The sequence below is a fragment of the Carcharodon carcharias genome, chromosome 10 (assembly GCF_017639515.1).
Source record: "Carcharodon carcharias isolate sCarCar2 chromosome 10, sCarCar2.pri, whole genome shotgun sequence".
Classification (NCBI taxonomy): domain Eukaryota; kingdom Metazoa; phylum Chordata; class Chondrichthyes; order Lamniformes; family Lamnidae; genus Carcharodon; species Carcharodon carcharias.
In genome coordinates, this window is record NC_054476.1 from 92,617,523 (window position 1) to 92,632,346 (window position 14,824).

At 41.0% G+C, this 14,824-nt stretch overlaps 1 protein-coding gene across 1 annotated transcript in view; it reads left to right on the forward strand.

The window, feature by feature from the left end:
* Nucleotides 1–14,824, forward strand: part of LOC121282853 (mucin-6-like) — a 286,476-nt gene that overhangs the window by 220,354 nt on the left and 51,298 nt on the right. Inside the window, exons 26-27 of the mRNA XM_041196667.1 lie at nucleotides 5,419–5,604; nucleotides 6,710–6,949. Coding sequence (XP_041052601.1) covers nucleotides 5,419–5,604; nucleotides 6,710–6,949 — 426 coding nt within the window. The remainder of the gene's footprint in view (nucleotides 1–5,418; nucleotides 5,605–6,709; nucleotides 6,950–14,824) is intronic.

Genomic DNA, 14,824 nt, shown 5'->3' on the forward strand with positions numbered 1-14,824 from the left:
ATGGTCAGAAAACCAGCACAAGGGAAAAACCTACTTGACCTCATTTTCACCAGTCTATCACTGATGCGTCTGTGTATGACGCTATTGGCAGGAGTGACCATGGCACAGTCCTCGTGGAAACGAAGATCTGATTTCAAACTGAGGAAACTCTACATCTTATATACAGTTATATTCCAACTGCTCAGATAATAAAGCAGTCTGTATCTGCATTCAGAAAGACCTGGACAACACTCACGCTTGGACTGATGGGTGGCAAGTAACATTTTCACCACAGGAGTGACAGGCAACATATCCAACCAGAGGAGCCTAACCACCTCCACTTGACATTCAACAGCGGTACCACTGCCAAATCCCCCACCATCAGCATCCTGTGGTCAGCATTTAATGGACCAGCCAAATAAATATGTTTGTATTCTGGGGGTCTTATCAACAACATCAGTTGTATGCCTGGGTGGCAAGTCTATCCTTATATCCTATCCTGGTGTAAGAGTGCAGACTGGTCTTGTACTTAAGACGAACTATTGTGAAACGAAGAATTTGCTTTTGAATAGAATTCCTCAAAGTGTGTGCAATGGGGTGCTCATTTAATTACTTTCAAAGTCTGATTACTACTGCACAAAACAAGATACACAAATAAATATAGGATGCATGACTGTATTGGTTGAGGATTACCAGAACTATCTTTGAAAAATGCATCATCTCATTATTTTTTGTGTCTATTTGTACAAGCAAATGTTGCAGCATTCCCTCAGTATTTCATTCACATCTTGGAGTGGGACTTGAACCCAAAACCTTTTAACTCATAGGTAGAAGCAGTAGCAGTGGAACTGAGCCAAGGTGATAGACACTTGTGAGCTGCCGTCATTGATATATTTCTTGATGCATTTCTGTGTTGTTTTCCTACAGTTTGTCTTCAGCTCCATTCATAGGGTTGAATGGAGAATGGCCGTGCTCAGTGTTGCTTGTTTGCACTGGAGTACTGCTTTGGGTGCATTAGAGTGCTTTGGTTGGTGTTTGGTGAGTGAGTTCAATGAAGAGGGGAAGGAGGCGCTTCTTTCTTTTTCTACCTTTCATCAGCCTCCAGTAGCTAGCACTTACTTGGTTACAGTAAAGGACACTGAATATCATAGGAGCCCATAAAGCAGTAGAGAGGGAGAACCAGGAGTTTACAGATAAAGTCTTAAAGTGATGTCAGGAGTCCCATAGGTTGATTGGTTCTTATGTATAGGCTTTTATGAACTCAGTACGGTGGGGGAAATTGGTGAGTGACGGGTGAATTAATATATTATACCATACTATAATAAACACTTTATATAAAGTTTAAGATATGGCAGTGCAGCACGGAGATTTGGAATGTGTATCATGTGAGATGTGGGAAGTTGTGCAGGCACAAAGTGACGGTATCTGCAGGAAGTGTCACTAGCTGCAGAAATTTGAGCTCCAGCTTGCAGAACACGAGCAACGGCTGGAGTCACTGTGCTACATTTGCAAGGCAGAGGATTATATTGATACCATGTTTAGAGAGGTGGTCACACAGCAGCTAAGAAATAAACAGGCAGAGAGGGAATGGGTGACTGCCAGAGCACCTAAGAGAAACAGACAGATAGTGCAGGAATCGCCTGAGGGGGTCTTACGCTCTAACCATTTTTTTCATTTTGGACACTGGTGAATGAGATGGTTCCTCAGAGGACTCCAGCATGAGCCATGAGTGGCTCAGCTGCACAGTAGGGGAGGAGAAAGGGTGGAAGTGCTATAATGGTAGCATATTCCATAGTTAAGGGAGCAGACAGGTGTTTCTGCAGCCATAAGTGTGACTCCACGATGGTATGTTGCCTCCCTGGTGCTAGGGTCAAGAATGTCACAGAGCAGCTGCAAGACATTCTTTTATGGTGAGGGTGAACAACCAGAGGTTGTGGTCCACATTGGGACCAATGGCATAGGTAGGAAAAGGGATGAGGCCCTGAAAGCAGTTTTTAGGGAGTTGGGAAGGGAATTAAAAAGCAAGCCCTGAGGAGCAGTAATTTCATGATTATTGCCAAATGCTAATGAGCATAAGAACAGGAATATTGAGCAGTTCAACACATGGCTTGAGAAGTGGAGTAGGAGGGAAGGCTTTAGATTTCTGAGGTATTGGGACCGGTACGAGGACTATGGGTTACAACTTAACAGGGCTGGGTCTACCGTCCTCAAAGGGAGGTTTGCTAGTGCTGTTGGGGAAGGTTTAAAATAGTTTGGCAGGGGTTTGGGACCCTGAGGGGGTATTCAGAGTGGAGAGGAGAAAAACTGGCAGTGGAAAGTAGAGAAGTATTAACTGATAAGGATATATCAGACAGTAGTATCAAGGTAAATAGAATACTTGGAGAGTTTAATAGAATTAGAGTCACCTATAGTAGGTCATCAGATGGGGGTCATAATAGGGGGGAAAGTAAAAAAGCCTAATTCAGGGTTAATGTGCATGTATGTGAATGCATAGAGTGTGGTTAATAAGATTGGTGAAATACAGGCACAGGCTGATTAAATATTCCTTGGTACAAGATATTTAGGAGAGACAGGAAAGGGAGAAAAGTGGGGGAGAGTGGCAGTATTGATTAAAGATGGCGTGACAGTACTGGAGAAGGAGATATTCCAGTTGGGTCAAGGATGGCTCGAGATAAGGAATGAAAAAGGTGCAATAACATAGATTAGTGTAATATATAGACCACTAACTAACAGAAGGGATATAGAGAAACAAATCTGCAAAGAAATTACAGAGAGGTGCAAGAATTATAGAGTAATTATATAGACTTCAATTATCCAAATATAGACTGGTATTGGAATAGTGCAAAGGGACAAGAGGGGCAAGAGTTTCTGGAGTGTGTTCAAGATAATTTTCTGCAGCAGTATGTTTCCAATCCAACGAGAGGTCAGGCACTGTTGGACCTAGTTTTGGAGAATGAGTTAGCCCAAGTGGATCATATATCCACTTATTACACAGATTTAGGGGACAGTGACTCTTGTATAATAAGGTTTAGGTTGGCTATGTAAAAGGATAGGGAACAATCCAGAGCAGGGATAATTAATTACGAGAAAGCCAACTTCGATGGGATGAGAATGCATCTGAGTCATGTGAGTTGGAATCAAATGTTGGCAGAAAGGACAGTAGCTGAACAATGGGTTTTCTACCTTCAAAGAAAAAGCATTGCAGGCAACGTCAAAGTTTGTTCCCTTGAAGGGGAAAGGTAAGACAGATAAATCCAGAGCACCCTAGATAACGAGAGAGAGAGATGAAGATGAAAAGGATGAAGTGCACTCGCAACAGATGTCAGGTAGAAAAGACAATGGAGAATCAGGCTGAATATAGAACAACCAGAGGGGAAGTGAAAAAACTAATAAGAAAAGCGAGGAGAGAGCATGAAAAGAGACTAGCAGCAAACACAAAAGGGTATCCCAAGGTCTTCAATAAGCCTATATATAATAAAAGGGTGGTTTAGAAAAGAAGAGTAGGACTGATTACGGATAAAAAAGGGGACTTGCACGTGAAGGCAGGAGAAATAGAGGAGGTATTAAGAAGAACTGTGCATTTGTCTTTACAAAGGAAGAAGATGCTACCCAGGCTGAGGTAAGAGAGGTACAGTAGAAGAATTTACACTTGAGAAGGAGGAGGAGTTAGAAAAGGTTATTTTTACTTAAAATAGGTAAGGTACCAGGACCAGCTGAGATGCATCCAAGGGTACTGAGGGAAGTGAGAATGGTAATTGCAGAGGCACTAGTGATAATCTTCCATTCTTCCTTAGGCACAGGACAGGTGCCAGAGGACTGGAGAATTGTGATTGTTAGACCCTTGTTCAAAAAGGCGTGCAAGGATAAAGTCAGCAACTACAGACCAGTCAGTTTGACTTCTGTGGTAGAGAAATTTCTGGAAACTGTAGTTCAGGACAAAATTAATAGTCACTTAGACAGGTGCAAGGTAATTAAGGAAAGCCAGTATGGATGCATTAAGGGAAAATCATGTTTAACTAACTTCCTGGAGTTTTTTGAGGTTGAGAGAAGGTTGATAAGGGCAACTTTGTTGATGTGGTGTGTATGGGTTTAGTGATAAATGGTTGTTTTTCAGATTGGAGGAGGGTTTGTGTTGGAGTTCCCCAGGGTAAAATGTTGGGATTCTTGCCCTTCCTGATATATATTAATTACCTAGACTGTGGTATTCAGGGTATGCTTTCAAAATTTGCAGATGACGTGAAAATTGGAAATGTTAATAAGGATAGTTTTGAATTTCAGAAGGACATAGACATGTTAGTGGATTGGACAGACAAGTGGCAGATGAAGTTCAATGCAGAGAAGTGTGACATGATTTGTTTTGGCAGGAAAAATATGGAGAGACAGTATAAAATAAAGGGAGAATCTCTATAGGAGGTATATAACTAGAGAGACCTCGACGTACATAAGTCACTGAAGATGGTAGGGCATGTTGAGAGAGCAGTTAATAAAACTTATTAGTATCTCAGGCTTTATTAAGAGGGGCATCGTGTAAAAGAGTAAGGAGGTCATGTTGAACTTGTAAAATAAACTAGTTAGGCCTTATCTGAAGTAGTGTCCAGTTCAGGGTACCATACTTGAGGAAGGATGAGAAGTCCTTGGAGAGAGTACAAAAATGATTCTAGGGATAAAGTAATTCAGTTATGAAGATAGATTGAAGAGGTTGGGACTGTTTTTCTTGGAGAAAAGAAGGCTGAGAAGAGATTTAATAGATGTATTCAAGGTCCTGAGTGTATGGACAGGATAAATGGTGAGACATTGTTCCCACTCAAGAGAGCATCAAGAACTAGAGGGCACAGATTCAAAATAATTAGCAAAAGGGAAAAAAGTGATGAGGAAAAATGTTTTTACCCAGAGGGTGGTTGGAGTATAGAACAACATTCTGGAGAGGATGTTGGAGGTCAGGTTTGATCAAGGTATTCAAAAGAGATTTGGCTGGCCATCTGAAAAGAGAGAATGTTGTAAGGTTATGGGGATAAGGCAGGGGAGTGGGATTCAGTAGAATGTTCTTTCACAAGCCAGTGCAGACTCGATGGACCGAATGGCCTCTTTCTGCACTGTAAAGACTCTGTGGAAGCATAGTGATAAAGGTACTGAACAGTAATCTGGAGGCCGGACTAATGAGTTCAAATCCCCTCACAGTAGTTGGGGGAATTTAAGTTCAGTTAATTAATAAGTGAATTTTACCAGAATGGGTCTGATTGAAAGTTCATGAAATGTTAACACTTTTCTTCTCCACAGATGCTGCCTGACCTTGCTAAGTATTTCCAGCATTTTATGTTTTTATTTCAGATTTCCAGCATCTGCAGTACTTTATTTTTGCACTAATGAAAAGTTTGGTTTATTAAATATTGTAAATTGCATCCATCACTATGTTCATAATGAGCATTTTCTTTTTTTCAGGATATACTAATTAAGCTGACTGATGGACACTATCAGGTAACACCCCCAAATGCTGCAAGAAGACTCAGAGTGATTAACAATCCACTGTATCTAAAATTTGATTTACGAATCAGTGCAAAACTTGAGCTGACTATTATCTGGAACAAGAATATGAATGCTTACATCTCAATTACTAAACTATCAGAGGTAACTTGAACTAAACTCTTGACAATCGTTTGGGTTTCTTACAGACAGATGTAATCTGCAAATGTATGAATGAAACTAGGTTCTGGTCAGTTTGTACGAAGGTTGCAATGTCAACTCAAAAATTTAATACTTTATGTTTCATATTGTTTCAAGCTATAGACTGAAATAAAGTATATGGATATTTGAAGTGCAGTCATAAGTTTTCAATACTGCCTAGCTATTTTGTGCCTGATGTTTCTTTCCATTTTTCACTGGAATCTTTATCATCAAATACTGGATCAGTTTTCCATCCAATTATGTTGAGGCTTCCTGTCTCCTTTTTTCCCATTTAATTCTGGAGATGTATCATTGGGTTGGGACAGTGTCTAGGAAAAGGCCATTATATATTTACATAATCAGCGTCAGGTTCAGAACAGTATTTATTGCAAAAGTCATTGAAATAATGAAGTGAAACCTAACCAGTTCATTCAATGCCCTTGAATAATTTGTATTTAAGGTAGGTGTATATATTCAGTTATATTTTTTGGATCTATATGTTTAAACTTGACTAACATACATGAACAGGTGATGTTGCTGAAGTTTCTCTGCTCTCTAGCTATAAATGCTATAAGATAATTACCAATATTTTATAAAGCTCCCTATGGATGAGTAAATTTGACAGTTCTGGACAATATTTTACAGCTGTTTTAAATGTATTGAACCATTCTACTGTTCTTATTTTCATAATGCTGTTTACAATTCTCACCAATATTCCTTCCTGTGCCGTTTCTGTTCAAGTCATTGATTTACTGCTTGGGGTAAGATTGCACAAGTGACTTGCACATTTGATGACACAATGTCCTGGGTATCAATGTAGCCCACATTGATGGGATGAAAATCTGTTCTCTCATATGGTTATAAGCATCCTGTATGAAATAAGTTTGTACACTCTCAAATTTATTTCTGATCCTAGATCCATATCATTAGATAAATATAAATGTATGGGTGAAAGTTTATATAATATTCAATGTTGGACTTTAATTTAAGTTCATTGACTAATTTCAGTTCTAAAGTACATTATCACAATTTTAACATTTGAAAAATTGATGTTCTTCCATTTTGTCAGCTTGCAGTTTGTGGACTGTGTGGCAATTACAATGGTGATGTGGACGATGAATATATAACCCAGAACAAATATTTAGTCTCCAATGTACTGGCCTTTGCAAATTCTTGGAAGGAAGATCCTACATGCAGGGATGTGACTGAAGTTGTATTTCCATGTCACAAAAATCCATATCGTTTGGCCAGGGCTGAAAAAATGTGTGCTATACTTAACAGTAAGCTGTTTGAGCCATGTCACAAACTGGTGAGTATATTTAACAATCAAGACTTTATTGAAGTTCTTTATTGCTGTGACAGAAATTACGTGTTTTAGGGGTGAATTTTGTCAGCTTTTCTCACTTTGCCACCATATATTTGCCAGAAATTTGATTTTTAAAAATTCAGCTTTGTGCATAAATGGGATTTCCATTAAGCTTCCACTGAAGTTAAGGTGGCAAAGTGAAAAAACCCTGAGGACATCAACCCCTTTCATTGTTAATTTTATAATATGGTTTTTTATCGTTGGCTACAGTACTCGCAGAGTTAAAACTGCTCCTTCTAAGATGTGCTTATAAGGTGTAGGAAAACACTCTTGAGAAAAGGCGGCCGAGGGGTGGCCTCATAGACGTGTTTAAAATTATGAAAGGTTTTGATAGAATAGATCAAGAATGTTTCCTCTTGTGGGGAAGAGCATCAACATAAGATAGTCACCAAGAAATCCAATTGGGAATTTGGAAGAAATGTTTTCTTCTACAGAATAGTCAGAATGTGAAACTTGCTACCACAGGGTTGAAGTGAATAGTATAGATGCATTTAAGAGGAAATTAGACTAGCATATGATTATCCTCTGAACCTTATGAACTTTGGGAGAATGAAGTGGATATGTGGGCATGGGTTACATCACTCCCAAAGAGGAAACAGGGTATAGCTTTGGCATTGTTGCTTCCTACAAGAAATAAAATCAGAAGTATTTTGTGGTATGGATGCCCATCAGTTGGTTAGTGTTGAAGGTTTGGATCTTCTATGAAAATTCATGGATGAAATTTACAAGAAAGATGATCCGTTAAATGCCCAGGAAGCATGGTCAGATTTTGTTAGATTTTGAAAAACAGTTGGGCATTCCATGAAAGACATGAATTTTAACACTGAATTGTGTCAATCTTTTATACAATTTGTGGATTCTTGGATCAATACTAGCATTTAAATTGTTGGATTGTGCTAAGGTATCTCATGGACAGGTTCCTGGTTCTGATCTCTGTTCGGTTCTCAAAGAAGGAATTCCTGTTAGATCAGATGTCTGCTGCCTTAAAAATATTCCTGGAGAAAGAATCATTTCTTTAAGTCTTCAAGGAACAAATGGGCATCCCACTGTGACACAAAGAATAGAGGATTCAATGGTTACCCGATTTTGAAATGGTCCAGAAACTAAATGCAGCGGGCAATGTAATGGAAGGATTAGAAAATGGGCAGAATGAGGATGAAAGCATCTTCAGCAAAACTGTTTATTACAGTGGAAGGCAAAATTGCAGGAAAGCACAAGGAACAGTCAATATGTGGTTCAGGTGTGACTGAAAGTATCATTATGCCATGAACTTCTAAAAGTCGAGTGGCAAGGTCCTCTTAATGACACGTGACAAAAATTCTGAATAACAGGATGAAGATAATGATGCATCTGAACAAATTGTACTGGTCACAAGGAATTTTAGTCCACTGCTGAATACATTATTTGTGGACTCCTTGGTAGTGCTTGTACTTCAACAGTGCATGGAACAGATTGGCTAAAATGAGACCTTGAGTCATTGAATAGTGAGGATAAATGCAAGATTTCCATGTGTAAAGGTACTACTCACTTTAGGTTTGGTGATGACAACATATTGAGGTCACTAAGGATAGCTGTACAGTAATGTCCCACCGTTCTCAGGGATTACATTCCCATGGAACCTTGCAAATAGTGGAATTGCGAACAATGAACATGTTTTTCAATGGGACTCAGGTTCCAGAAAATTGTAGTGCAATACCTATGTACAACAGATGGGAGGAGCTACAGAGCAATGCAGGACATTGGTGAAGATTTCAAAATTGTTCGGGTTGCACTTCAGCTCCCAGAGTAATAATCATTTGACCAAACAAAATGCCTCGTTTGCCATTTTGTTTTCAAAAATAAAGCATAGGCAAGCCGCTGTGTCACCTTCTTTCCGCCTGGGTCAACACACTAACACTCAGCACTAGCCAAAAGCCTTGTGGAAAGAGGAGAGAGGGTGAAAGAACGCGGATGAGCGAACATTGCTCATGCAATGGATGATGCAGTGTACAAAGTGCAAAGCACGGGTAAGTGAAAACCTGAACAAGGGAGTTGTGAAAGGCGGGACCTAGCTCTTATACCATGTAAAATATTTGGATTAAGCCAGTTTAAGAACAGATATATTCTTCAGTGAGATACATATACCATTCAGTGAAACTGCTTTAAAAAAGGCACAATTGAAACTTGACATGGAGCTTGATAAGGCAATTATTTTTGAAAAGTAAGTGGATCTGCAGTTTACCCAGTCAGGACATTATTGTATCTCCTTAACAAAACCTGACCTTTCTCATCAGAATGTTAGACAAGCATTGAGTGATGAAGGATCAGAGAGAAAAAAGAGAATTGACTTAAAGTTACATAGACAACATGCTCACCAAGCTTGTCAGAGTTAAAAGGTGCAGATGTGGTTGATAAGAAGTATATGAGGGTAATTGAAAAGATTATTGAAAAGTATGAAATCAGTAATAGATATCAGAGGATACCACCATGTCCTGTTATAGGCCTTCCATTGACATGTGACTATAATGTAGCTGCCATGTATCCAAAGGTATGGAACAAAGAAAGAAATATTTTAATCTTTCTGCAATAATATCTAATAAGCGCAAAAGGATTATTATAGACAAAATCATGGAGAAATGGATAGGAACCAGACTTGGGACATCAGTGAAGTTTCCAACTGATAATGGAGGGGTATTTGCCAATCATGGGTTCAGAAATGAGTGTAAAAATCATGGTCATGAATACAGCAACTGAAAGTCCTTTCAGCAATGGACTCTGCAAAATGAGTCATGCGGTGATTGATGAAACACTGCAAAAAATTTTAGCTGATCAACCAGGGTGCAAGTTGACAACCACTCTGGCTTGGATAATTCATGCAAATAATTCGCTCCAGATGGTTAGAGGATCTAATCCCTATCAATTGCTCTTTCTAGCTCTTTCTTCACATATTCATGTAAGTGCAGATTTTTCATTTTCTTTCTCCTCTGAGTCCATTGCCCTACTATCCTCCCTAAATCGTCCTCCACGTAAACTCTTCAACCCATATTCAGGGCCACCCCCTTGACCTCATGCACCCTTGCTATTCACATCATTTGGATCATAGTCACCATCTCAAACCTGTCATCATCCCACTCATCAAAAAAGCAACTCTTGACCCCACCATCATTGCAAACTGTCCCCTTTCTCCAACTGCTTTTTCCTCTCCAAAGTCCTTGAACGTGTTGCTGCTTCCCAAATCTATGCCCATCTTTCCTGGAACTCCATGCTTGAGTCCCTCCAATTGGATTTTCTCCCTCTCCCGATCAAAATGGCTCTTATCAAAGTCACAAATGACATCCTATATAACTGTGACCAAGGTAAACTATCATTCATCATCCTCCTCAAACTGTCTGCAGCCTTTGAAATAGTTGATAACACCATTCTCCTTCATGTACCTCTGTCATCCAGCTGGGTGGGACTGCACTTGCCTGGTTCCATTTTTATCTATCTAATCATAATCACCTGCAATGTTATCTTCCCACTCCTTCATCTTTTACCTCTGGTGTCCCCCAAGGATCTCTCTTTGGACATCTTCTATCTCTCATCTCCTTCCTGCACCTCAGTGACGGCGTCCGTTTTGCACAACCAAACTGAAGACACCCAGCTCCACCTCATTGCCAACTCTCTCGAACGCACCCCATGTCCAGCCCCATCTCCACTCTTTGAATTGTCATAGTGCTTGTCCAAATAAATTTCTTCCAAGTAACTGTTGAAGACTGAAGCCATTGTCTTGAGTCCCTACCACAAAGTTCATTTCCTAGCCATCCCTCTTCCTGGTAACTGTCTGTGACTGAACCAGGCTGTTCTCAAGTCCAACTTCAAAACATATATCTGCTTCATCACCAAGAATTCCTATCCTTATCTATTGCCCAACTTCACCCCTGCCTCATCTGATCATTGCAGATCATCTAGTCACCTCTAGATTTGACTATTCCAATGTATTCCAAGACAACTCTTATGTTCTACCCTCCATAAACTTGAGCTTATTCAAAACTCTGCTGCCTGTGTCTTAACTCACACCAGGTCCCTTTCACCCATCACCTCTGTGCTCACTGGTCTACATTGGCGAAGCAATGCCTTGATTTTAAAATTCTCATCCTTGTTTTTAAATACCTCCATGTTCTCACTCCTCCCTATCCTAGTAATCTCCTTCAGCTCCATAATGTGCCACTAACACAGCCTACTTCCACCTTTGTCACAGCACCTGCCTTCACTGTTGCCTTAGTTGACCTGTTGCGTAAACCCTTAATCATGCCTGTAGACTTTACTATTCCAATGCACTCCTGGTCTTTCTTCTTGTGAAAGAAGGCCAGGTCAATGACTGCAGTCTTTCAACATAGTGATTTGAAATCTCTGTGTGAGCTTATGTAGACTGAAACTAGCAAAGAAATTTTAAGAGCTTAGCCAGGTAGAAGCATCTAATTATTTCAGTGGGGATCTGAAAATTCGTGAGGAAAGATTATGATGCTGTTGTAACTCTTTTGAGTACAAACACATTTCCATCTGTTCCTATTCAGATTGTTTCATAGTTTGCCATTGTGAGATTTGAACTCTTGATCTTGGGGTAACAAACCCAGTACCATAACCACTTGGCTATTTAGGCCAAGCCATATGATGCTGTTGTATCCAAAGGTGCAAGCTCTGATTGTTGATCATCTGCACCACTAACTGTGTCAGAGAATGTAGGCTCAGCTGCTTTCATTACCCACTTGCATTTTAGCAGTGCAATTCCTATATAAGACAGGTGTTACTACACAGCGCTGTTGAGGGACTGGACATCTCAGCAGAGGGACCCAAATTGCAGCAAGTCCAGCATCACTTAAAGATAACTTACACCTCTGCTGGTTTTAGCAGTTGCTGAAAGTGGCTGGGGAAGAGTGCCTGAACAAGAAGAATACTGAAGTGTGGCTCAACATTGGTGGTGCTTGAAGGTTCTCCGTTGTAGCAGTGGAGATCTTGTTGCAGGAGACGGTCAGAAGAGACATTGTCTATCCACAGTGGATGAGTAGACCCACCAGACAGACACTGAGGAGGCAGTGAGAGAAGATAGCTATAGCTGTCAGTTCATCCAGTGAAGCCATGAGGACCTAGATGTACTGCTGCATGAAGTTCAGTGACCTCACATGATTGCCTCATCAAATGCAATATTTTTACTCACCTCACACTGCTCAATCACTACCCCCACCTTTACTCATGTAGTAGCAATTTCAATCAACCACAAATCATACCTAACATTCATAGCTTCAGCTCAACCTCACACAAACCTGGCAACTATATCTCTCAGCTTTTTAAAAAATTTGTTTATGGGATGTGGGCATCGCTGGCTTGGCCAGCATTTATTGCCCATCCCCAAATGCCCTTGTCCAGAGGGCATTTAAGAGTCAACCACATTGCTGTGGGTCTGGAGACACATGTAGCCCAGACCAGGTAAGGACAGCAGATTTCCTTCCTTAATAGACATGAGGGAAGGAAACCTGCCATCCTTACCTTCCCTAATGGATATTAGCTTGCACACAGTGCCAGCTATTCAGTAATGACAGCTATATCATCCATAGAAAAGTTACAGCGCAGAAAGAGGCCATTTAGCTCACTGTGTCTGCGCCAGCCAAAAAGAGATAAAATAAACTAGCTGCTCATTTTAACCCCCTTTCCAGCATCTGGTCTGTAGTCTTGAATGTTACAGCGCTTCAGATGGAGATCCAGGTACCTTTTTAAATAAGTTGAGCATTTCAGCCTCAACCACCAACTTAGGTAGTGAATTCCAGATACACACCACCCTCTGGGTGAAAACGTTTTTCCTCATGTCCCCTCTAATCCTACCACCAATCACCTTAAATCTATGTCCCCCTGGTAATTGACCCCTCAGCTAGGAGAAACAAGTCTTTCCTGCCTATCCTAACTAGGCCCCTCAATGTTCTACACCTCAATTAGGTCACCCCTTAGCCACCTCTATTTTAAGGAAAACAACTCTAACCTATCCAATCTCTCCTCATTGTTGCAATTTTCAAGCCAGGCAATATTCTTGTAAATCTCCTCTGCACTCCCTCCAGACGAATTATGTCCTTCCTGTAATGTGGTGACTAGAATTGTACACAAAATTCCGGTTGTGGCCTAACCAACATTTTACACAGTTGCATCATTACATCCCTGCTTTGTATTCAATACCTCGCCCGATAAAGGAAAGCATTCCATATAAATTCTTGACCATCTTGTCCGCCTGTCCTGCCACCTTCAAGGACCTGTGGACATGTACTCCAAGGTCTCTCACTTCCTGAATCCCTCTTGATGTCTTCCCATTTAATGAGTATTCCCTTGCTTTGTTTGCTCTTCCAAAATGCATTACCTCACACTTTTCCAGATTGAATTCCATTTGCCACTTTTCCGTCCACTCAATCAAAAGATTAATATCATTCTGGAATCGACAGCTATCCTCTTCACTGTCAACTACATTGCACCACACTCAGTGATATGCTTCATTCCTTCTTGGATGACAAGGAGGCAGTAGTACCTATTGTTGGGGAAAAGGCAGAGCTACATGCGCTGACCTCTCTAGAAGTATTGGTATTCACCATCATTGGAGCAGCCATGTTTAAGGAAGTGGCCAGGGTTGAGGTTGAACCATCTAAGGTAACAGTATGCTCATACCTAATCCTCCTTCTCAAATCCCACTGTCCTCTCATCCACAATCTCTTCCAATATACAAGCTGCAGATGGTGTAAGTAAATAATTCTTGTTTCGTTCTTCTCCCCTCCCCACACCACATCTTTGTGCTTTCTCCCTTCAGATAACCAAGAACAGTGACCTGACCAGGCAGTGATACAGATTCAGTAAGAGGAAGAAGAGACTGATGATGAAGAAACACTGTATCTCACACTGTCAGCCTCCATATACTAAGGAAAGCTTAGAGGTAGGATCTGCAAGTGGTGAGTCACCAGGCACAAGTGGCCTGCAGTCAAGGCAAGCAGAGAGGGTAACTCAGGTGCCAGATGATGAGGTCACACGTGAGTTCTACTGCAGGGGACTCAGATAAGGACTTCTTTGAGGCAACTTACAGAAAAAATTCTGCACACACAAATGTTTGGTACATTGGCTGCAGGCTTTCTGGCAGGCCTACCAATGTCATAGAGCATGGAAGAGTTCAGCACCAGCCTTGCACAAAGCTTGGAGCCCATTCTTTCCAGTGTGGAAGAAGTGGTCAACTCCATCACCATACTTGTGGACCCAATCACAATGCAGAGTCTGATGGCTGATGCCTCAGCTTCCATTACAACACAGGCAGGATCCTAATTCTGACTGAGTGCTGCAGTGGAAGCCCATTCTGTACTCATGCAAGCTCAACTGGTTGCCTCGCTCAGCTGCTGCCATCATGGCAGTGTTCGAAGGGGCTTGCAAGCTCTCACAGCAGTCCAACAATCTGCCCTCAAACAGATTACTAAGATTGCTGGAACACTGGCAGTGGCTTCATGGAACATGTTCCAGCTGCCCTCTCTCAGGATAAAAGCATTCACCCCCTTCACTATTTTGTCAGCCTTTGGTTGACTGAGAAAAAGAGTTTTTGAGAACCTCAAAACCTAGACTAACGTCATGGTTTACTGAGCAGCAGTGATCGCCACGTTCCTATATCCTTTGGAGACTTAGGTGACCTACAACAGGCATCTCAAAGTTCTGGAGAAATATCATCAGCAGTGCCTTCATAAGATCATAAGAAAGGCAGTCCAACAGCAGGAACCTCTTCCAAGACAACTTGCCCAGCATTGAGGTGCTAATCACTCAAAAGCAGCTCCAGTGGGTGGGGCATGT